Genomic DNA, 24,754 nt, shown 5'->3' on the forward strand with positions numbered 1-24,754 from the left:
GTTAGTAGTTGCTAAATGGCTAAGTGGTGCTGGGCAGATCCACGTTAAGTGCCCCCGAGAAGCAACCCAGCAGCGACATGTGTAAACTCTCCTCTGTTTGTTTTACTCATCCTGTCTGTTCGTTTACTGGAAAAAAGAGAGCTTGAAGAAGAGATGGCCGGTGATTCTCACCCCCCACACACACACACACACACACACACCTCCCGCCCCCCCTCTCCAGCCTGAGCCTAGTGTTCCACAACAAGACAACAACAGCAGCTCCCGGAGAGGAAACTGACAGTCATAAACACAACCAATATTTGCATCGTAAAAGTGAAGCCCAACAGAACAGTAAATGGCAGGGACAGTGGAAAAAAACAGCAAAATAAATTGGGATAAATGGAGAATAGGAAAAAGCAAAATATGCCTGTTTGTCTCTCTCTGTTCTCTGGTTCTCACGTTTTCTCTCTCTTTTAAATGGTAGTGTACAGACAGGGATAAAAATCAACTAGAGCAACTAATCCAATCCAGTCCAAGTTTCTCATAAAAACATCGGCTGCCAGCTCGTCATGCAGAAAAACAACACAAACAACCAGATGACAGAAAGGCCCAAACACAGTGCTGGAATGACAGTAAACGGAGCAGCAGTGATGGAAGGTTCTGAAGGGATGGGAGTAGAGATGCTGAGCACAGGCACAGGCCCAGAATGCACAGTAGGATCCTTCACAGATATCCACATCTGAATCCACATCCACATCTGAATCCACTTTCCCTAGGCCTAACTAGGCAGACTGTTCATTTTATGGTTTTTAATGCCAATTGCTCAAATAATTTTGTTCTTCTTATTTAACTTTATTTTCATCTATTTAACTAACATTTATTTAATATTATTATCTACTCTGAACAGTAAAATTATCCCCGTATCACCACAGCTTATTGCTAAATGCATATGGCCTGTTGTCCTCTTCCTCATTTTCCTAAATTAATTTGTGATCTTCGTTCCTACTTATCATAATCTTATAGTACAGAGAATGACGCATATCTAAGACTCTCATGAGTCTCTTTAATACTGATACAATCTGCTGAAGAAACCTCTTGCCTCTTAACCCCAAGCTTCCACTGTGTTGACGCCTATTGCTGATACCGAGGGTGCCCTTTAAGTAAGACACTGCCTCAATCCCCCCAGATGTAATTACGCTGCTAATAATCTCATCTAGAGGAGCACAGGCGAAGTGTCAAAGTTACTAATAAAAGCATTCATGCATAAATATCGTTAGTGTCTCGGGATAATAGGGTGGTTGTATCTTCTCCCTCATTTTCAGGGGGGTGATTAATTTTCTGAGTCACCGAGAGTGTTTGCATTTCATAGTGGTTGCTAGCAAAAATGGCATGTGTTCTGATGGTGGTGATTTTTATATATTTATTTTCTGGCTTTTTCATTGTTGGCTCTGGTTAAAAGAAAGCTGAGGACATTGAGGAATAGTGGAATGGTTGTGCTATGGTGTTGGGCTGTCATTGCCAAGCATGTTTTTCCTTTTCGATCAGCAACATGTTTAAGGAAACGGGTCATCAGATGAGGTCAGGGAAACACACTCTGAGGTGTCAGTCACCTTTAGTCAGGTACACACCCGTGTGAATAAGTTCTAGCGGCCGTGTGCCTTTGAATCACCCTCGCTTTAATTGGGGCACGGAATCAGAGCGCCACACCGCATACCCGTATTTAGAATGTGGTGCCGTCACACCACTCCGCAGAGTTACCCTGTGTGTGTGTGTGTGTGTGTGTGTGTGTGTCAGGTTGTGGTCTAGAGTGCTTACAAGTCATTGGCTCAGCATAAGAGATAAGACCAATGGAGTCATGAGACTCCATTCCACATCAGGGAACTTTAGACACTGTGTGTGTGTGTGTGTATGTGTGCTTTGCGGTGTTTGTTTGTTGTTAACAAGCCTGTTATCTCAGCGCTTTTTTTTTATAATCGTTTTCATCTCCTAAACACTCTGAATACCACCACCCCCTCCCTCATTGCCCCAGTTAATGTTTGAGTGTTTCTCTGAATCAAGACTACAGGTAACCTCATTGATATGCAATAGGATCATGTCCAAACAAAACACCACACATACACATACACATACACATACACATACGCACACACCCCCACACACATACTTAACACACACATACAGTACAAACACACACACAGCTCAGTCATATGCTCCTGGGCTTGTAGCTACACGCCACCATATCAGGCTACTGTAGGTTTTGCCCTCTTCCCCTCGCTCCTCGGCCCCTTCCGTCCACTCATGCGCGAGCCGAGGGCTCGGGAGGTGGGGGATGGGAGCACATTCAACAGCTAATTGTCAAGACCAGTGGTGGTGCTAGAGGTCGGTGGGAAGTGTTTGTTTGGGGGTGGGGGGGGGGTCAGCGGTAGTTAAGGTGTATGTGGGGGGTCAGCGGTAGTTAAGGTGTATGTGGGGGGTGGTGGTGCCTGGCCTGGCCTCGGCCTGTCAGCTGACAAGGAGAAGAGAGAGGGAGGGAAAGAGGGAGAAAGAAAGAGAGAGAGCACAAAAATAGGGAGAAACTGAGAGACAAAGAGATAGAGGGCACTTTGGACAGAGGGAGATGTACAGAAAGGGGAGGGGGTATTGGGGTTAGCCTGCCCATGCTCTGTTCTTTCTTTTGTTCGTATGATCTGCCAAGAGGCCAGATTGGCGGACAGGCGTGCGAGAGATCAAAAGTGCGGGAACGTACCACATCACTCTGCACCCGGGCCGGACAGCATGCACGTCCGTCTGCAATGAGCCGAGCAGAGAGAGTGAGGAGGGAGGGGAAGAGAGAAAAAAAACACCCCCTTGCTCCGTTTCAGAAAGCAGAGAGAGAGAGAGAGAGGGAGGACGGGCCGCTGAATTTCCACATCAAACGGGCCAGCTATAGGAAAGCCAGCCCCTACAGGGATCATCTGGAGAGTTGCCAGGTTGGGCAAGTGCGCAGAGTGGAGCTGAATGCGTCGTGCTTCCGTGTGGCACCCTTATGATGCAGTGCCTGATCTGACTCACTAGACTCCTCCTCCCCCCTGCTCGGGGTGGGAAGTGGTAGATGCCTGTTACATGATATGGAGCATGTTTTAGCTGACTGAGAGAAGTGGCTGAGCCGTGCATAGGATAGATAGAGACCAAGAGAGAGGGAAGGAGTGAGTGAGAGAGACCAAGCCAGGAAGAGGGAGAAAGAGAGAGAGAGAGAGGAAGACACACACTCACGCGCACAAACACAAGTCTCTTGACTAAGGATATTTTTCATCTCAGCCCAGAAACGGATGTTATTGTGACTGAGAGAGAGAAGGATAGGAAAAGGGAAGTAAGGAAAGAGGAAAGGGGATTATGACCACAATCAGCGCCCACTGGACGTGGAGGCTTTTGTGATTGAGGACACCCCCCGGGAGGACCGCAGAAGAGGGGGGACAGGCTGTCCCGCTTCCACCCTCCTGCCTCTGCATGCCGCAGCTGTTTGCAGATGTGTCTGCACACGTCAAGTTGGGCTTGGACGGTTGTGCCGCGGCGAGGACGAGCCACCGGGACACTTTTTGCTCGGGCGGACGCGCGGCGTCCCTGCCCAGCGACGCCAGGCGCTTCTCCTCCCCCGGCTTCCTGAGGCACCCCAGCGCGCCGTGCTGGCATGACCTGGACGCCATGTCGGACGCCAGCTTGTGGACGATGCTCTCCAACTTTTCCATGCCACACTTCCTTAGTGGTGCTCGCCTTCGACGCTCCAAGAGGTAACCAGAGTCTTCCATCCTCATCACTCTGCCACGGCGTTTAAGTTCAGGGTGTCCGTGTTGTCTAACTCCTCGCCCTCTTGTCTCAGGTGACATGGGAAGCTAAATGTTTTTAAAGAGAACCAAAGCTGTGTGAGAAGTTGGTCGCTTACTCAAACAATACGTTGGGTGTTGCTTGACCCATTGTGTGTGTGATTTTCTTTTCCTCCATTGTGAGGTCTCCGTGAGGAATGAATGGGTGATCCTTATCGTGGCATTATCGGTTGGCCCATGCGCCGCGTTGAGAGGATGTTTACAAACAGGGTTTTTAATTACCTCGCCTCGTTTCCAGGGACAAAAGGCGTGCCAGTGTGATCAGCAGGCCATTGTGAAGTTCTTTATTTCCCTATCCTTCAACTAGGACAGTTGTCCGTAGTGACCAGGCGCTTTAAACATCAACTACTGAGATAGCTTTGTCCTAATTGTTGGTTTGTGTGTCCAAATGGTCAGAATGATGAATGTTTTAACTTAACTTCACTTAACCCTTCAAATTGGGGTCACTGACCTTCCAAGGAAGGTCCTGTCTCTGCCTTTATGACACCGGTGTGCGAGCCGGGTCAAAGATGCCAACCGAACAGTTTTGCGGCTTCTCGCTCCTTCACCAAGTCAGCGAGTTGCATGTGCTAACTTCATTGCCTATTGTCCTCGACCATATTCATATTTTTAAATCCCTGCCATGACCTATTTTATAGCAGCGAGGGAGAAGCTTAAAGCCCCCATGGATTTGCTTCATCTCTTCCACAGCATGTTCAATACATTACTGTACAGTACAGCCTGTGCTCATCACTGTATTGGCCGTCGGATCTGATCTGATGTGGAGTTGGGGTTGCGAATGGACACTTCACCATTTCATTTTCACTGAAAGGGGTGGAATGACTCCCTGTCAGTGAGCCTGTATTAGCCAGATTATCTTTTGAAGATTATTAGGGATTATTTCATCTGCAGCGAATGTTAAAGTACTGTAGGCGTTAGATTCTTTTCCTGTCAGATTCAGACGTACGCTACAGATTCTGTGTCCTCCAGCAAGCTTTCTCACCAGTTCGCCGAGTCAAGCTTTTGTGAATGACTTGACCTCCACGAACTCTGCGCGAACCACTGTGTGTGCCCAGTCGTCCGTGGATAATCAGCACAATATGAGTTGATATTGGTTGCGTAATCCCTTGCATCATCGCAGAAGTTTGCCAATACTGTGATTTGCTATGATTTGACCTTAATAGAAGGAAACGCGTATCCCACAATGCAGCAAGCAGAGCTGCGGTCTGGATAATGAGAGCTGTAGCACTGGGAATAATCTCTGGCTGCCTTCATCTTAGTGCCCTGTTTCTCTTCCTCTGTGTGTGTGTGTGTGTGTGTGTGTGTGTGTGTGTCTCCTCTCTCTTTCATCTCAAACTCCCTGCCTGTCAGTTTGAATGCGCGTGTGTGTGTGTGTGTGTGTGTGTGTGTGTGTGTGTGTGTGTGTGTGTGTGTGTGTGTGTGTGTGTGTGTGTGTGTGTGTGTGTGTGTGTGTGGTTATTGCTGGTGTATGTAAAAGTTGCTGACGTCAGTTCACCTGACTTTGCAGAGCTCTGAAGTCTTGTCCACAGAAGAAAAAACAACAACAATCAGCCGTCCTGATTTTTTTCTTTCCCCCTCCTTCCTTTTTCACATGAGGAGATAAGAGAAGACCTGTGTAAGGTCTCTCTGCCAAAGTGGAAGCGTTTACAAAGCGAGACGGCTATTGAAAGCCTCATGTAAATATGCCCCCAAAACAAATCAAGCTCTTTTTCTTCTCTAAGCAGCCCCGGTGCTTTCATTTCTGTGGGATGAATAGTAGGGAAAGATTGTTGTGCCTACTCAGCTTCTGATGTTAGCGGTGTGAATAGGGGTATAGTGTGTGTGTGTGTGTGTGTGTGTGTATCTGTGTCTGTCTGTGTGTCTGTGTATGTTTTTGTTTTCCGCTTCTTTGTCTTCATTAGAATTCATTGCTCTTTTTATTATGACATGATTATGGCTCAGTTATTGGATGGCAGTGCTGTGCCGGTGATTTTTTTTTTTTTTGTTGTTTTGTTTTGTTTTTGTGTGCAGGAAATAGAGACAAACACTGAGCCAAAAGAATAATTTTTGTCTCTCTGTCCTTATCTCTTCCTCTTCCTCTATTGCTCTCTCTCTCGCGCTCTGCATCGTAGATTTGTGCAGATCCAGCGTGGACGTCTTGGATCCTCACATGCATCTGCACTGCCGAGCGGCTGTATAGATAGAATGCTGGCCTACTTCTCCCCAACGCCATTGCCAAAGGCGCCTTCCTTTGTCGTGGCTTGCTTTTAAACACCATTTAAACACAATTGCGGTTTTATCCTGATCAAAAATTCACACTTGCAGCGTAGAGTTAAGCCGACAGAGGAAGGCGAGTTCAAGTGTTCCTCCGCAGTATTGGACTTATTTCTGGAGTGCGACCTCAATAGATGAGAACATAGGGGGGGAAATGACAACAGAACATTGTGTGTGTGAAAGTCATCTCGAACATTTGAGATTTTTAAGGTGTGATGAAAGAGCAAATAGCAAAGCCATCTTAAGTCGAAGCGCACACTGTTTACGTGTGTGTAATTGGTGAGGACGTGTATAAATAGACAGTTAAACCTGATCCCTGCTCTCTTTCTCTATCTCCCTCTCTCGTCACTGGGCACCTGTGAACCGGATATTATTCACTTTGCTGCAGTGTTTAAATGCCTTGAGAGGAGGGCAGTTCTCAGACTGACATCAAAGCGCTGATTTATTCAAGCTGGACCATCTCAGAGAGAGCAGCTGAGAGTGAGAGGCAGAGGTGGCCCGGTTGTGGCCCAGATATGGCATGGACCTGTTCCCAAGGTGTCTGTTCTCTCTGGGTGTCTTGGGTGTCACTGGCTGTATTTGGACCATGCACTCACCCACCATAGACTCCACTATATATGGTGAATGACCACTACATACATAGTGATTCACTAAATAGTAGACTATATAGTGAGTGAGTCATATGTTCCTAACATAGCAGCTGTTTTGGTGCTAGACTTGGAGATCAGTTTAAGTAATTCATTATTCAATTTCAATTTATTGTGCTTATAGAGCGCCAAAACATTACACATGTATCATGGCACTTTACAGAGTGTAGACAATCAGAGAAAAAAAAAAGAAAAGAAAGGAAAAAAAGAAAAGAAGGCCCATGAGTAACAGGGGCGACAAACTCCCTAGAATTGGAGCTACATATAGGAAGAAACCTCAAGCAGAGCCACGACTCAAGGGCCTGACCCATCTGCCTAGGGTCAGTACAGGACAGTAAGGTCTGTATACATAACAAATGCATATGATAGTCAGGTGTAGAGAATAGGACCTGGTGTTTAAAGCACCTGAGGTGAAAGTTACAAGAGGTGGGATGAATACGCATCCGGTATGATAATGCATTAATCCTGATTTAGTGACAGAAAGTTCAAATAGTCCAGCGTTGGAATTGTCCAGGGGAAAGGAGTTGTCAAGGGGCATGTGGTGGGTCGGCAGACAGGACAGGAATCTGGGCAGAGTTGTCATAGGCAGGTGATGGGTCGCTAGGCTGTACGGGCCAGGAATCCAGATAGGGGGACAGTAATAGGCAGTCAAGGATGGGACTTCAGGTGAGATGGGTGAGAGGAGGGCCAAGCACACGGATGGCTGATGACTGGTGATATACCTCACAAGTGAGGCACAGTAAGGGGGAAGAGAGAGAGATGTAGAGTGGGTTAGTATTACTGAAAATCAAAATGGTTAATGTCAATAAGTAATCAGTGGTACTATATATTGTTACAGTATACCATAGTGAGAATAGGCAAGAGAGGGAGAGTTGAGAGAGAGAGAGAGAGAGAGAAGGGGAGGGGGGGGTTGTACGGCGTGGCACATGAAAAGTCCATGACAGCACTATGCTATAGCAGCATAACTAAGGCATGGTGAGGGGTATTCGACACCAGTGCAGGTATGGTCAGTGACCACCATCGCACACGTGACTGAGGTGCCAGTCACACGAGGACTCAACAGGGTGGTCCATTCCAAAAATCCCTGAGGTGGGTGAAGTTCCACACCATACCTAACTATGGGAGGCAGTAAAGAGGTATGTTTTAAGTCTAGACTTAAATAGGGAGGGTGTCTGCTAGTCGAATTGAGGAAGGAGATTATTCCAGAGGAGGGGTGCGCGATAGCTGAAAGCTCTGCCTCCTACTGTAGTTTTTGAGATTCTTGGAATTACAAGAAGGCCAGTATTCTGTGATCGTAGCGGTCTAGATGGGTTATATGGGACTAGGAGATCTTTTATATATTCTGGTGCCTGACCATTAATGGCTTTGTATGTTAGAAGTAATATTTTAAAGTCAATGCGACTTTTAACAGGCAGCCAGTGTAGGGATGCCAGGATAGGGGAAATATGTTCATATTTTTTAGTTCTAGTGAGTGTGCGAGCAGCTGCATTTTGTATAAGCTGTAAGCTCTTTAGACAGGTGTTATTGCAGCCAGCGTATATTGCAATAATCAATCCTTGAGGTGACAAAAGCATGGATTAATTTCTCAGCGTCTGGTAAAGATAAAGACTTCCTTATCTTTGAAATGTTCCTTAAATGATAAAATGAAGTTTTGGTAATCTAATTTATGTGATTATTTAGTGATGGGTCTTGGTCAATTGTAACTCCTAGATTTTTAACACTTGTGGATGAAGATAGTCGAAGATCAGTAAATGTAGCCTGTGATGAGGATAGGAGGATATCCCTCATCTTTTTAGGACCTAAAACCATGACTTCTGTTTTATTGGAGTTCAAAAGTAGGAAATTATTTGTCATCCATGTCTTTATGTCTCTTATACTGTACATGTGTCAAGTTTGGCTAACGGAGTTAATTCGTCAGGTTTTATGGAAAGGTATAGTTGTGTATCGTCTGCATAAGAATGAAATTTAATGCCATGTTTCCTAATTTCAGAGCCTAGGGGAAGCATATAGAGAGAAAATAACAGGGGCCCTAGTACTTAGCCTTGAGGCACCCCATATTTTACCATAGTCTGGGTAGACGGTTTATTGTGAACCTGTACAAATTGTCTACGGTTAGAAAGGTATGATCTAAACCAAGCGAGTGCTCAGTCTTTAATGCCTATCAAATGTTCAAGCCTGTGGAGTAGTATGTCATGGTCTATGGTGTCAAAGGCAGCACTGAGGTCCAGGAGGACCAATATTGATATATGTCCATTATCGGCAGCGATGAGGAGGTCATTAAAAACTTTAACTAAGGCTGATTCAGTACTGTGGTGAGCTCTGAAACCAGACTGATATAATTCTTGGATTTTATTCATATGCAAGAAGGCACCAATTTGTTCGGACACTATTTTTTCTAGTATTTTTGACAAAAAAGGGAGATTAGATATAGGCCTATAGTTGGCCAGGTTGTTAGGGTCAAGGGTAGGATTTTTGAGGGATGGCTTAATAACAGATAACTTAAACGACTGTGGTACATGCCCTGATAGGAGTGAGTTATTTATAATCTGGAGCAAAGCATTATCCAAAAAAGGGAGAGCAGTCTTCAGAAGATGGGTAGGAATAGGATCTAGTAGACTAGTTGCAGATTTTATGAGGAAATTGTAGAAGTGAGGTCTGATATGTCGATAGGTGTAAATTAATTAAATTAATTAAAACGTTGTTCTTTTTATCTGTGTTTTCGCTACCGTTCAGCTATGGAGTATGAATATTTGGTGAGACTAATTGGTTATTAATCTTATCTCTAATTGTTTAAATTTTGTCATTGAAAAAGTTCATGAAGTCATTACTGTTTAGGCATATCGGGATAGATTCAGTTACTTCGGTGTGGCTCTTCGTCAGGCGGGAAATTGTGGTAAAGAGAAATTTTGTATTATTTTTGTTTTCTTCGATCAGCGAGGAATAGTAGGATGACTTAGCCTCGTTGAGTGCTTTTTTGTAGGTGATAAGGCTATCTTTCCATGCTTGGCGAAAAACTTCCAATTTAGTGGTACACCATTTTTGTTCAAGTTTACGCGCTGTTTGTTTGAGGGTTTTTGTCTGTGTGGTATACCATGGAGCACGCCTTACTGTACTTGTTTTCTTATTCTCTTTTTGAGTGGTGCTACTGATTTCAAGGGTTGAGCGTAATGAGTTCATGAGCGAAATTTTTTCTAGAAAATCTGCATTAGTTTTTTTTTTTTCAGGTAGGCCGGGCTGTAGTATTCAGCTGAATTAGGTACTGCATATTATAATGTCATTGTAAAAGTAATTAGATGGTGGTCAGTTAAGTAATTCATAAGGAATTTCTGTGGAAGAAATGTGGAAGTGTGGTTGTAATTCTTAGTAGCACTGACAACTCTTTTCTGGAAGCTAAGCTCCTTTTTACAAACAGGGAAGTTTACAAATTTGACTCTGTCATGTAATGCATTTTTGTTTCTGTTTGTCACGATCATCTTGAACAGAACTGTTGTCAACTTTCCACTGAAATTTGCAGTAGGTTATTGGTTATTGTTGTTTTCATGGTGGCTTTTGTTTACTGGGGCTGTTTGTCAGCCTTTATGGAAGACATGTGCTGGATGTTCTTGAACATTGCTGTTGTTATGAGCTATCGCTTTGTGGTGTTGGTGTGAAAATGCATAGGATGCAGTTTGATGGCCCTGGCATCAACAGCGCACTCACATGACTTATTCATTTACCCCCATTAAAATCTCATGAGATGGAATCCATGTCAAGATTAACTGATGCAGGTACTGTATGTCCAAGGTGGACCATTAAACTAGTCGTTAAAATGACTGTGATTTGATGTCACTCTCTCAGACAAACATGCAATCCACATACATTGACTGCGACATGTTTCGGATTTTGCATGTCGCCCAGGCATCAGGATCAGTTATAACGGCCTGTAGACTTTATCTGTTTGAGTTTCCTGTAAATTACAATTAAGGTAGGCCAAGTGTAGACATTTAACAGATAAACAGACAGTTATCAGACAGAAACTTTGCCACATGATTATCTTCAAAGTGGAGCAATTAACACACAAGCACACCTGTTGCTGGACCCTCCCTGTCTGTTGTGTTTGACCATACTGGTCTCTGCTTTTAGTTTCAGTCTGCAATGACCAAACTTTAGCTAGTAGAATCCAGACAGCTAACAACATTAAATGATTTTACCCCATAGCAAGTTAGCTCTCTATCGTTATGGCTTGCCTTTCCTTACTTGACTCGGTAATCCTGGCCCACTCTGATCAGAACAAAATGAAAAAATAACTAAAAAAAATAAATAAATTGCCCTTGCTGTGGTCAGTGATCTATGGAGCTGCATCCCATTTTCATATATCAAGTGTTTCATAATCAACCGATCTCCCGTCTCCATCTGTGATTATTGCGCAGACAGCCAAGCCCTGCTCAGGACGGTCTGCCTCGCTCTTCTCGTTAAGCAGCCCTGTAACCTTTAAAGCCGAGAGAGAGCGGGAGATTAATCTTTCTATCAGATCAGTGGCCGCTACCTCTGATGCCCGGGTTGCTGCTGCTACTGCTGCTGCTGCCGCTGCTTCTGCACGGGGCCCCGAACGGACGCCTGAGTGCTGGGCTTCGGCTTCAGTTTGAGCTGGGGCTTTGGCATCCATTATGAATATGTTTACTCAGCTCCAGCTGGGCAAGAGGAGACAGAGATGGATAGACATGGAGGCAGAGAGGGCCAGACAGTAGGTGCACTAATGAGAGAGAGGGAGAGCAATGAAAGGTTGTAGGCACTCCTGAGAGACGAGAGACAACACTAGCACTAGGAATGAAAGGAGAGAGAGACCGACCAGGAGCGATATGGGGAGCGACAGAGAGAGGGACGGAGAGGGAGATGGAGACAGACAGGGTGAAAAGCAATGAAAGACCTTCAAGGAGAGAGAGAGAGAGAGAGAGAGAGAGAGAGAGAGAGAGAGAGAGAGAGAGAGAGAGAGAGAGAGAGAGATATATATATAGATTATAGATATATATATAGAGAGAGAGAGAGAGAGAGAGAGAGAGAGAGAGATTACATATATATATAGAGAGAGAGAGAGAGATAGAGAGAGAGAGAGAGAGAGAGATATAGAGAGAGAGAGAGAGAGAGAGAGAGAGAGAGAGAGAGATTATCGATCGATCCCAGTGTTTGTGTTGTACGGTAAGGGATGTGAGAGTGCTGCATTGAGCACAGGTCTTGGGGCAGGCATTTTATGTGCAGTAATATTTTTGTTCAGGAGGACGATCCTGCTCCTGTACTGCAGAAGGCCTGTTGACGTAGTCATGTAAAAATCTCTACATAACAGGCATCATATATGAATTTTAGTGTTTTCATGTATTGCTAAATGATATCATCATTCACACTAATTAATGATGTAATCATTAGGTCACGCTTAGAGATTTTTCTCCCTTGAAGATGATGATGATGATTACAGCAGTAATGGTAATAATAACGAGTCTAATTAAAATTGACAAGTTCTCACTGGACAGTTGTGAGAGATGGTCTCCAGCAAAGCCAGCATTAAGAGGAGAAGAGACTCACAAGGGCTCTGCAATGTCATCCGTAGTCTCCCCTGACACACACACACACACACACACTCACATGCACACACTCGATGCCATTCAGTGCTGTCTGATCAATGGCTGTGAAAAAGCCCTGATTCTGCAGCGCTGTTGAGGTTGGGTGATGTAGCCTGAGCTCTGACTGTGCTCTGCCTCCCTCTCTCTCTCTCTCCTCTCTCTCTCTCTCTCTCTCTCCCTCGTTCACTGACTGTTGGCTGTCCCTGTCCTCAGCTGATGCAGTGCCCATTTTCATTCAGGACCATCTTTCTCCCTCTCTCTATCCCTCATCTCCCTCTCTCCTCTTCCTTCCTACTCTCTACCTCTCTCCTTCTGTCTCCTCGTTTCATCTTCTCCTTGCCTGTCTGAAACTAAAGGAATTGCGCTTTCTCCTTCTCTACCATTCTTGCCGAGTTTTTTAGGGTTTATATTTCTGTCTGTTCTTTTGCATTTTCTTTCTCTTTCCCTTTTCTCTCTCTGTCTCTCTTTCTCTCTCTCTCTCTCTCTCTCTCTCTTTCTCTCTCTCTCTCTGCCTCTCTCTCTCTCTCTCTCTTTCTCTCTCTCTCTCTCTCTCTCTTTCTCTCTGCCTCTCTCTCTATTTCTCTCTGCCTCTCTCTCTCTCTCTCTCTCTCTCTCTCTTTCTCTCTTTCTCTCTGCCTCTCTCCCTATTTCTCTCTCCCTCTCCCCATCCTGACCACAGCTAATGTGATAATGTTGTGCTGTAGATCTATGAACTGCCGCTCCAGTGGTGCTGCTGGGTCGTTTGATCACGTTAGCCGTCGCCGCCACTGCCACTGCTGCACCTTGCCTTGCCTGGGTCTCCGCATGTTTTTGCTTTTGTGCTTTTCTGCGGCTGGAGGACCCAAAAACAAACAAACGGCTGCACGGTTGCATGAGCTCTGTGCAGTTTGGACAAAAACACAAATACAAATACAAAAATGAACCTCTCTGTGTCTTGCTCTCGTGCCGCTATTATTCCAGGCTTAGCGTCCGTTCCTCATAATTATATGCACTGTGTAATGCACTTGCCCACAGCAGATTTTAGAAAAAAGCTCATTCATGCACTCATTTAAATGTGTTCACACACACACACACACACACACACACGCTTACTTAGTGTTGTTTGGACTCTGGTGGAGGATACTCGGGTGTCCCTATTAAGCCTCCCGGCTAATAGGATCTGTTTTGTAAGCGGTAAGCATATCATTACACAGCCACGCAATAGCTGTCCTTCAATCGCAGCTGAGGTTGTACCTGCAGGGAGGGAGGGAGAGAGAGAGAGAGAGAGAGAGAGAGAGAAGAGGCGTGCAGGGACACGTTTTGGAGTACACCGTCATCCCCAAACCCCCCCGCCTCCTTCTTCTCTACGTATTTCGGGGGGGAGAGCATTCTGGAGGCATCCGCAGCGTTTCGCAGAGCATGGGAGAGAGCGTGTGAGCATCCGGGCGAATGTGGCCATCCTTTGAGGACGTGTACGTAGTGAGTTTGATGCAGTACCTGGGCAGCCATAAGTGGTACAAGCCGTGGAAGAGGACAGCCAGACGGTACGTTAGCATTAGAGCTTTCTGCAGAGGCAGGGAGGCTGCACCACTCGCAGCTTTAAAGATGACCTTGTCTTTTCTTTTTCCTGATGCCTCAGTGCGTCGGTGTGGTAGGACGCAGAAGTTTGACTTGAGATTGTAGTCGGTCTCGGACAGGGCTCACAGGGAACATTTTTATGACACGTTTATAACCATAAAATGTTGTGTATGATCGGTAAACTGTGGACATGTGACTTTGTGTTCTCTTCAATCATGTCTGATGTTGTCTCACTTAACTTAATCATAATAAAGATTGATGAAAATAACTGGTGAAGGCAGTCTTATCTGGTTTGCTGATATGACGTATTGTGGGGAAGTATGCTGGTAAACAGTGTACTTGATTATTCTTGATTAATCTATCTATGTCATACGCGTCAGAGACCGATTCACTTCTAATCTTTGCCTTTAATGGCTTGAGTTACTTCAAGCCTCACCCCCCCCCCCCCTCGTTCCCATCATCCTTTTCATGTGAGCCACGCTTGTGTTTACCTCTGAGTAATCAACAGCCTTTTCCTTCCTGCCTGCATCAGACGCAGCCACCCTGTGTTCTTATCAGTGGCATGTCCACACTACGTCTGCCATTAGTCCAGAGTCCTGACCCTGCATGACACCACTGTCTGTGTGTTAGCGGCCGTGTGAGCCTGTGAGTGAGTGAGTGAGCGAGCGAGCGAGTGAGTGAGTGGATGAGTGCGAGAGGGAGGATGCTGGCTTGTTTAATAATCCACAGAAAAGCTTAATCTCCTGGGCAACAGAGGCTCTAATGAGGACCATTATCATTATTAATAACTGACTAATGTCAGGGGAATGGAGTATCTCTCGCTCCCTCTCTCTTCCTCTCTCTCTCTTTCTCTCTCTCTCGCTCTCGCTCCTCCACTAGAGGCTGCAGTGATCTCTTGGATCCATCGGCTTGATGATAGGTTGGAATTGACAAGAGGGCAAGGAACGGATGCAGTAAAGTCTTGTCTGTTCAATGATTGTCCAAGACCAAGGCAAAAACTCAGGCCTTCTCTTTTTATCTTTTAAAAGGCCCCATCAACAGTTATGTGAATCTTTTAGTGCAACCGGCAAGTGAAACGAACTGTGAAGAAACGGTTGAACTCAACCATGTCTTCCACCCTGTGTTATTTCCATAGACCATCTGTGGTTATTAAGCAGTCATGTCTTTTACAGTTGATCAAGCAGTGTGATGGTTCAGAGAATCTATCCTTGACCTTTAACAGAGTGTACTGATGAACAATGTGTGTGTATATGTGTGTGTGTGTGTGTTTGTGTGTGTGTGTATGTGGTCCTGAACACTGGACTGCAGCAGATCAGCTCATGTGTCCCAGTGATCCTGAAGGTGTGTCATTGTGCTGCACCGGTTTTAACTAGTCTCTTTGTTTTTCTAGCTGCAGGACGAGCAACAGAAAGAGCCTCATAGGAAGTGGTCAGTCTTCAGCACTTCCCCGACCCCACTCGCCCCTTTCATCTCACACAGGTAATTGTGTGTGTGTGGGTCTGTGTGAGTGAGCGTGTGTGTGTGTGTGTGTGTGTGTGTGTGTCCTGTGTGTCCTGTGTCCTGTTTCTCTGAGTGTATTTACATATGTACAGTGTGCGTGTACATGTTTGACTGTGTTTTGTCTCTCTTAGTGTGTTTGCATTCTGTGTGTGTGTGTGCGCGCGCGCGCGCGTGTTTGTTGTGTCCCACTCCCTGACATTGTTTTGATGTCTGTGAAATTGCTCATGAGAGGGTGCGGGCGAGCAGACAGGCGGGTGAGGTTTTTTTTTTGCGATCATTGTTCCCGCACGCCACTGCCGGGAGCTCCCCCACACCACAGCCACAGCCTTCTCCGTCCGCACTGAATGGAGCCAATTGTCTGCCGTCTAACGAGTGAAGAAGAAGCCGCCTGGAAAAGCCTGGCATCTGAAGTGGGATCTGCCAGTGAATCATTAGCCACACACACACACACACACACACACACACACACACGCTACTGTCCGTTCTCCCCCTTCAGTGTCTGCTTCTCCAGACGAGCGGTTAGGGTGCGACCACACTGTTGCTGTCTAATGAGCCACTTCAGTGGAGGGTCGGGCAGACTGGCATCGCGAGCGCAAGCGTGCCCGTGTTTTTTCAGATGGAAACGGTGAGTGGGAGGAGGACGAGGATGGCGAGCGCTAGTACACCGCGCCGCTCCCCACTCGGACTGCTGTTAAGTCAATATGGAAAAGACGATCTGCCCCGGAGGGGAGTTGTGAAGCACTTTTTTCCTCACTTGGATTGTCAGGGAAATGTGTGGAGTTCAGCATGTGTCAGCTTGCTATGCATCAGTGGGCCAAGAGTTCTTAGTGTCAATCCTTCCAGAGAGGGATCAAGTAACTCTACATTAATATTGATAGATATTTACATTTACAGACAAAATTTTCCTCATTATCTGTAGGAATTATGTATGACTTATGCTAGGTATGAATTTATACATATTCACACAAATATATTTGGTAACCACTTTGATAAAGACATGTAGGCCTAGTGAATTGCCATAGCAGTGCATGTGCTTTATTTGCCACTACTTAGAACGTATCCTTGTAAGGAGCCATTTTGGCTCTGTGCCTGGTGATGAATGTTGTGGCTCAATGTCCTCCTGCTACTCATCAACTTCATCACAGAAGTGCTTGAGTTTCACGTGGGCACCAGCTGCGGACTGTCGTTTGTTATTGTACCAGAAGATTCTGTGAGTCGGGGCACAGGCCCACAGGAAGGAAGTTCTCAAGAGGATGCTTCTCCTCCTGACATTTCCAGCTGCACGTAACACAGAAGTCTTAAATGAACCGTATGTAAGAAATGTATTTCAATTAATCATAAAATGGCCCTGATATGTCCCTAGACATTAAGAAATCATGTTCATTTCAAATACTTATATCACTGACAACAGTAGACCGGCCAGGCTATTGTCATTTAAAAAGTGAAGTTGCAGCCCTCAACTGATGTTGTTGTTGTTGTGTTTTGTCATGTCATGTTGTGTTTTGGCCTGATGCGACACCCTCCACCTATCTACTAATCACAAAGTCAGTAGTGTTTCGCCATCCGAGTTGGCGACCTCGAGTCAGGGGGGAGGGGGAGGGGATACACCTCTCTACAGTAATTTGAAAGTGATTGCAGTACCAGTTTTGGCCACAATCTTACATATGGTTCCCTTAATGTTTATGAGTTTTCATTGAAGAAGGCTGCAGCTCACGTCTCGAGATAATGCTTTTGTTTTTTTTCCTGATGATTTGGTAAATTTGTATAGTAGGATTTTTTGTTTGATCTAACAAGGCTTATGCTTGTGAATAAGGAATACAACAACTAACATAGTGGACTCTAATATAGTATAGAATAGTATGGATAAATTGTGACAGTTAATTCCAAAACTAACTTTCTTGGAACAACAGCATGGTAGGAAACTTTCAAGAAAGCATACAGGAGGTGAATATAATCCTAAAGTAGACTGAATCAAGAAACTGTCGCTTCTAATTATTTTGTTTTGTAGGTGCTAGAATAGTCCTCGAAACCCACAGTCGGATAACAGTTTATTTGTTTTACGTAAGGATGTAATCTGAGATTAATGGAACGCAATGGTAGGATGTATAAGCGGGCCCGTGTCTTGGCACTCTCACCTGAGCTAAATTGGATTACGTTTGCCTTCTCAGGTGCTCGCTGCTCAGGTGCTTCACATGCTCTCTGATTTCTGTGACGTGAACCACCCCAAAACCCCCCAGTTCCTTCTGCTTCTCTCTCTCTCTCTCTCTCTCTCTAAACCACTGCACCGTGTCAAAAAGGGAGGGCAGAGGGGGTTGCAGAAATTAATCAAATCTAATAAGCACTTCGTCCTCATCGGGGCCCTCTATATCCAAATCCAGAGCCGCCTCTTTAGCGCTTCAGGGGGTGCCACTGTGTCCTTTGTTTAATTAAGTATTTGCCCCCAACGCTTTCCAATCAAGGTAATTATCTATAATTAATGTTGGACTCTGAGATGTTTTCTTTGCCCCACTCCCTTCCTCCGTTCCCCTTCCCCTCCACTGGCTGCCATCACCTCTGTTATCAGTCAGGGAGCAGCAGTGTTAATCGCTGCCGTTTGGGAAATACCCAGCGTCGGACGTGCTCAGAGGCCCAGAGCCACGGCTGGAAGTGCAGCAGCTCTGGTGCGCATATGGACTGTGGAAATGGAGATTTGGGGGGGGGGGGGGGCAGGGGGGGCAGGGCAGGGCAGGTTCTGGTTGTGTGTATGCTATGCATCTGTGTGAGAATAGTTGTTTGTGTGTGTGTTTGTCAGTGTGTGTGTTTGAGTGTTTGTGTGTGTGTGTGTGTGTGTGTGCTCCAGGCTCCAGTCTTGGCTCACATGGGTTGTATCCACATGAGAGCGGGTCTCTGATAGCTTTTGGCTACATTGCTCTCTCCTCTCTGTTCGCTTTGTTGTCTACTGGTTTCACTAACAGCTCCTTTGTCTATGACGGCACATGTTTGTTGCTGTGTTTTCTGTGAGAGTATTCTTATTACAGTGGGAATTTTTGAAAAGAAAAACCAGCACGCCAGCATATTTAGACAATGAGCTGTAACTGGCATACTGTAGCCTACAGGTCTAGTTTTTCACAGGCCACCTGTGATAAGTTTGAGACAGAGAGACATGACTTGGCCTTTGTGCTACCAATTTTGTGTCATACTGTCGCTTCAACATGCAGGAGGGATTTCCACCCCATGTTCATTTTGTTCTTGTTTAGCTGTAAATGAGAAGCCAGTTTCATGTCTCACTTCAGTTGGAAGAAAAAATGATAAACTATCTTTAAAGAAAAAAATACATACTCCTCCTCCGCTTTGTCCCATGAGAGCTCTTCGTCTCCTCTTCCAAGGGACTGAAAAACTGATGGGTTCTCTGTCAAAGCTGGTCACCAAGGGGGGAAAAAAAAAGAGTTGAATAATTAATTATTTCTCTGGAACGAGGTATTACCTTTGATAGAAACTCTGCGATACACACATAGATCTCTTGGAGCTGTGCCTTATACTGTACGTGCTAAAATATGTCAATGTTCAGGCGCCATGTCTTGTTCGGTCACGACTTTCTGAATTATTTGAGCTATGGGCAGAGAATGTTCATTGAGATATGTATAAATGCATTAGCTTGTATAAAGGACAGTGAATATATATTTCTTTGAATGATTTGTTTAAATAGAGAGGCTTATACAAAATTAGACCTTCCCTTTGCAAAATGCGCTTGATTTGATTTATATTTGTGAAGGAGGCTGGCGTATATACTTAGTTAAGCATCTAATTACTGTCAACAGAACCCCTCAATTGACTAAATTAGCATTTTTTATGTTGCCACTCGTATTAAAATGTAGCTAGAAGGGTTTTTGATATGAAGTATTTTCACCAATGCTGCTATTTCTCATTTTCTCTCAACAGGAACGAGCCCCCAAGACAGCCCTAGAAACTTCTCCCCCAGCGCCTCTGCACACTTCTCCTTCGCTCGCAGGTAAATGTGTGTGTGCGTGTGTATATGTCATTACTTAGAGTTATAGTGTACGGACATCAAGACAGGCGATATGAGACACATTTCCTCTCCAGATGACTAAATGCTAAAACACATAAGGCACACATTGTCGCAGCTGCACTCAATCACCTTAACGATGCTTTTCCTGGCATAGTTCTCCATTTTCAAGTCGGCACAGTTGACAGCACTCTTGACAGATGTATTCTCCAAAATCAAACCAGAATGGCTCTACTCATCACCCTCTGCACCACCCCCTTCCAAAATAAACGGTCATCACAATGCCTGAACAATGCATGTGTGAAAAAAGGCAGTCCCTTTGAAGCGCTCAATTCACACTGCCACAGAGGAAGCCGTGGTGCACGAGCTGTCAGGAGCTTTTTAAAAACGCTCAGGTGTAATACATACCTGCCCCTGCTGACAGATCCACTGTGTTTTGATATTCACAACAGCATCGAATGAGGTTCAGCAGTTCAGCGTCGAGCCTGTCACAGCATACCACTGCGTCCCATATCTGTCGAAATCAACATTGGCTGTGAAAGCGCTGTGCTAGTTTGATGAAAATGTTTTATTTTTTTAGTGTTTATGATCATGGGTTTATCCCCCCCCCCTACTGAATATGTAAATGTAACAATTATCTCTGCACTATCTCCCCAGTCATGGACACAGAGTAGACAGGTAAACCCCCCACCTGCTGTCTGTCTCCCTCTGTGTGTTACTGAATGTTGATTGGATACCAATCCCTCTCCCCCAGTATACATGTCTTGGTTGAACAGTAATCTGAATCTGCAGGTCTAGGCTACTGTGGACAATTTTTGAGTCTTCTGTGCTCAGTTTTTTTTTTCTTTCCATGAATGATTTGGATCATTCCTCCTGCTGCCCAACCAACCAGAAATGTCCTCTGAACATTTGTGTGTTCTTTGGGAAAAAAAACACAAAAAACCCCCACCATTAAGCCTGCAGAGTTAATTTACTGGCAAAAAATACCCACAGGAGATTCATCAGAAAATCCTAGCCGCAGAAGGCATGGGCCTGGGATTGCACAGTTCATTGGCCATTGGTTCATTTTGGTGTTTGTTTCGTTCGTTTGTATGTGTGTTTGTTTGGTCGTTCGTTGGTAAGTGTTTCAGGCTTTCATCTCATTTCATCTCATTCATTTTACCTCACAGGCCGCGTCTGTACCAACCCCTATCTCCATTTCAAAAGAAGAGCGCTACTTTGTGCATAAAGATAAACATGTATCCGTGAACGTTTGCATTATGGTTGGACACCTGCCAGCCCGCCTGTGAATTGATGAGGCCTTCTTTTGAGATCTGTGCACTGCTGTGGCTCAGATGAATTGTGTGTGTGTGTGTGGAGTCCATGCTAACAACTCTGTCCCTGTTTGCCTGCAGGACCGATGGACGCAGGTGGTCTTTGGCCTCTCTCCCCTCATCTGGCTATGGAACCAACACCCCCAGTTCCACAGTCTCGGTACGAATTAAACACGTCTACATACTGTATATAACCACTATGATAGATGCACCATACCTATCCTACTGTATGTTGTCAGATATCACAAGTGTAACTTTTTGTACCTGTCAAGTGAATATTGGCAAAAGGATAATCATTGCTGCTATTCCCGATGACAAAAAAATCTGTTAAATACATGGGAATGAAAGCACCTCCGAATATGTATAGCACGTGAGCATACACAGCCTAAGGAAGAGCTGTGTTCATTTTGGGCACGCCTCTGTGGGTGCCAGGCCTGGCATTGTGCTTGGCGCCAGCCTTGGTGTGCCATGGCGAACAGATGCTCATGTGCGACTGTCTGTCGGGCTAATGCCCAATATGAAGGGCAGCAGATTTGTTTGCTGGTAAACACATGCGTCTGATTCACTGCCAGTGGGTGTGCGCACACACACAAACACACAAACAACACACACACACACACATACACACACACACACACACACACACACACACACACACACATGCATGTGTACAGAAAATTAGAGGTGTGAGAGCAGTTCTCAGCTGGTGGTTCTGTGCATGTTTTTGAAAGAATAAAAATATTGAAAATATTCAAAGAATAGCAATGAGAGAAGTAGAGGGTAGGGACTGATAAATAAATGTTAAACAGTGTACAGTGAGAACCACTCAAGAATAATGCAGTTTTAAGCAAGAGAAACAAATGTTTTAGTTATAAATGTCAAAATGGCTGCTTTTGTCTCCCAAGGGAGTTTTGGATTAAAGCTGAGTACAGTTAGTTTTGACAAAGTTGTGATTAGACACACTCACTGTTGTCATAAATGAATGTGATTTTTATTCATTGCTTTTAAGCTTATTGTTTACTTAACTGTAAAGTTATCCATGTGTGCATCAGTTTTGTGGCTGAGAGCTTATTGTTTTCAGAAAGTAATTTGTTTGATTTTTTTATAGCAATCTTTTTTTGTGTCATTGTATGATTTAAATATATTTTTTAAATTGCTTTATTTGTAAAAAGATTCATCCCAGTCATCTTATCGGAACCATTTTGAGTCAACATCAGTGGATTAGCAGTCCTGACACACTCAAAGGCATAAGTTCCTCATCAAGCTTTTTTTCCCCCATCTGCATGTTACCATGATGAATTTAGAAGCTCAAAAACAAACAAACAAATAAACAAACAGTTGAAGCCTGCTAAGCATCATTTTCTTTTTTTGTTTTGCTCTTTTTGCTTTTCCTTTTCTTTTCTTTCACTGTATTCTCATTTCATTTCCAGTCGTCCTGTTCATCACAGGAGAAGCTGCACCAGCTCCCCTTTCAGCCCACCCCCGATGAGCTGCACTTCCTCTCCAAGCACTTCTGCACCGAAAGCATCTCCGCCGACGACCAACGCCGCAGGGCCACACCTATGCGGCCCCGATCCCGCAGCCTCAGGTAGGGACCCGTGCGCCATGGTCAAGGGTCAGGAGCATAGGGAGGGGTCACCTTGCTTGCTGCTGTTTGTCCCACAGGGTTATAGGAATAGCACCTGAGTGTCCAGGCCGAATGTGGTTGTCCTCTGAGGGCCCTTTGCCTACAGGAACAGGGTTAGCAGTTCTGGGCCCCCAGGTGCCTAGGCAGTGCCATTTGTTCTCTATTGTAGGACTACACAAACCATTAGTGCTGTCCTTAGCTTAGCTTAGCTTCCCAATTTGAAATATAGAGACAACACAATTCACTCTCTGTAAAGCTAGGTCTGATGTTAGCCACTGACATATTGGGAGACTGGAAAGTAATGTAAACATTTTGTAATGTAAACATTACATTTACCTGTAAAGGGGGTTGTAATGGATGGTATATGTTGATGTATGTAATGTCTGTAATGTTTACATTTTCAGTCCTGGAAGGTCTCCAGCATGCTGTGATCATGAGATCATTATGATGAATCATGTCTACAAGGAACGATTTCCTAAGGTGAGAACCTTCCCATGAAATCAATCACTTCATACCAAGTCTATTTCATGCCAGTTCAACAGTACTCCGAACAGATTGTAGATTTTCCATTCATCTTTGATCAGTGATATAACTGTATAGTGTCTTGTTGCATAATGCATGTGAAAAAAACAATCTTTAGAAGTGATATTTGAAAGGCAGCTGTTTAGATTGTATCCTCAGGGCTGTCTCCCCCACCAGGATCTTTGGATCTTTTTGACACTTCTCCTCCCTCTTTTCTCTCTCTCTCTCTCTCTCTCGCTCTCTCTCTCTCTTTCTCCCTCTCTCTCTCTTTCTCTCTTTTATCTCGCCCAGGCCACGGCCCAGATGGAGGAGCGGATCCAGGAGATCATCCGCTCCAGCTCCCCGGAGAGCGTGCTGCCACTGGCCGACGGCGTCCTTAGCTTCGCCCACCACCAGATCATCGAGCTGGCGCGCGACTGCCTGGAGAAGTCCCGCTGCGGTCTCATCACCTCCCGCTACTTCTGCGAGCTCACTGACAAACTGGAGAAGCTCTTCCAAGAGGTATGCATTTCTGCACTCAGAGATTGTCCTCCAAACTGGAGAAAGTCTAACAGGAGGTGCATTTATCCTTAGAATATTGTCCTTCAAACTGGTGAAACTCTTGCAGCAGGTGTGCTTATTCTCAGATATTGTTCTCCAAGGTGGACTATTTTTTTTCTTTCTGAAAGGTTAGAGTCTTTTCGGAGTGCTGTGCGGTAATGACTATTTGACCTTCCTAGAATTGAAGTTGTGACCCGTTGAATTGCTAGCTCCTGCACTTTTCTTTATTGAGCTACTAAAAGCAGGGCAGGGCCAAAGATTATCTCCAGTAAGGTCAATCAGTCTTGTTTATGCCCCAGGCACTTTCCAGTACATGTAATGGGGGAAATGAATCCATCAGTTTAGCAGTGCTAAAAGCATACCCTACAGCTTGTGCTTAAAGAAGGTGAAAATTATCAGGCTATTTATTTATTTATTTATTTATTTATTTATTTATTTATTTATTAATTATTTCCACATGCTTGCATGGCCTTTGTGTCCAAACAATGGTTGCATGACTGCACATGTCATTGCGGAGAAGCCCGCTGGAGTGGCTATTGTTTGTGAAAAGGCATTCAGGAAATGGCTGGGAGAATTAATCAGAATCCCCCTGACTCATGGCATGGATAATGTTGGGTTTGTTGCTGGGCTGAAATCCTTTCTTTGTACTTGTTATGGGAAACGAGACCTTGTTTAATGGTGCGCTAGGCTTATCTTTTTGTTTGTTTGTGTGCGTGTGTGTGTGCATGTAGTCTACAGAGCGCTCTGAGAGTGGGGAGGTGACCTTCATCAAGGAGCTTGTCAAGAAAATCCTCATCGTCATTGCCAGGCCAGCTCGACTCCTGGAATGCCTGGTTGGTTCTCTTTCACAGCTCATGTGTTATTGTCATTTAGAGAATACTTTCATTCCTTTTGACGTGTGGTTTACAAATACATTTTATATTCTTCTCACTAAGCATTTAGGCCATGACCTTGTCAGTCATGCTACTTACCTGCTTGACTTTAACGGTTTATATTTTGCAGGTAAATTAGTAGTCAGACCAAATAGAAGAAAGTGGAGAATATGTCAGCATTAGTTACAGTATTTTCATTGATCAGGATTCAGCTCTGAGATGGCCAGAGTTTGTATTGAGTCTCTGTAAATGATTCAGTTCATATTTAAAAGGAACATATTTGGCTCAAATTTACTGTAGATGTCTGACATTAATAAGTGAGTCTTTTATCCAAAATGTATCTTGTATGTATTGTTTGATGATGCATGTAGGCCAAAGTGTGCAGATACATTTTCCTGGCTTGCGGTAGTACTCAAAAACTTTTCAGGGTTGGCAGGCCTAGAACCTCTGTTCTCTTTTTTTGGGCTATAACAAGGACAGGCAGGGG

At 44.7% G+C, this 24,754-nt stretch overlaps 1 protein-coding gene across 7 annotated transcripts in view; it reads left to right on the forward strand.

The window, feature by feature from the left end:
* mast4 (microtubule associated serine/threonine kinase family member 4) overlaps nucleotides 1–24,754 on the forward strand; it is a 115,291-nt gene that overhangs the window by 66,332 nt on the left and 24,205 nt on the right. For 5 of the 7 annotated variants that reach the window (XM_048259884.1, XM_048259882.1, XM_048259885.1 and 2 more), the window contains 7 exons: nucleotides 15,281–15,369; nucleotides 19,309–19,378; nucleotides 20,788–20,866; nucleotides 22,137–22,294; nucleotides 22,738–22,813; nucleotides 23,147–23,356; nucleotides 24,127–24,228. In XM_048259884.1, the coding sequence (XP_048115841.1) occupies nucleotides 15,281–15,369; nucleotides 19,309–19,378; nucleotides 20,788–20,866; nucleotides 22,137–22,294; nucleotides 22,738–22,813; nucleotides 23,147–23,356; nucleotides 24,127–24,228 (784 nt within the window). Of the gene's footprint in view, nucleotides 1–2,838; nucleotides 3,747–13,727; nucleotides 13,857–15,280; nucleotides 15,370–19,308; nucleotides 19,379–20,787; nucleotides 20,867–22,136; nucleotides 22,295–22,737; nucleotides 22,814–23,146; nucleotides 23,357–24,126; nucleotides 24,229–24,754 lie in introns of those variants that run through there. The other 2 variants (XM_048259886.1, XM_048259888.1) reach the window with 2 other exon arrangements.

Source organism: Alosa alosa, chromosome 12, assembly GCF_017589495.1.
Source record: "Alosa alosa isolate M-15738 ecotype Scorff River chromosome 12, AALO_Geno_1.1, whole genome shotgun sequence".
In the NCBI taxonomy this organism is placed as follows: Eukaryota; Metazoa; Chordata; class Actinopteri; order Clupeiformes; family Clupeidae; genus Alosa; species Alosa alosa.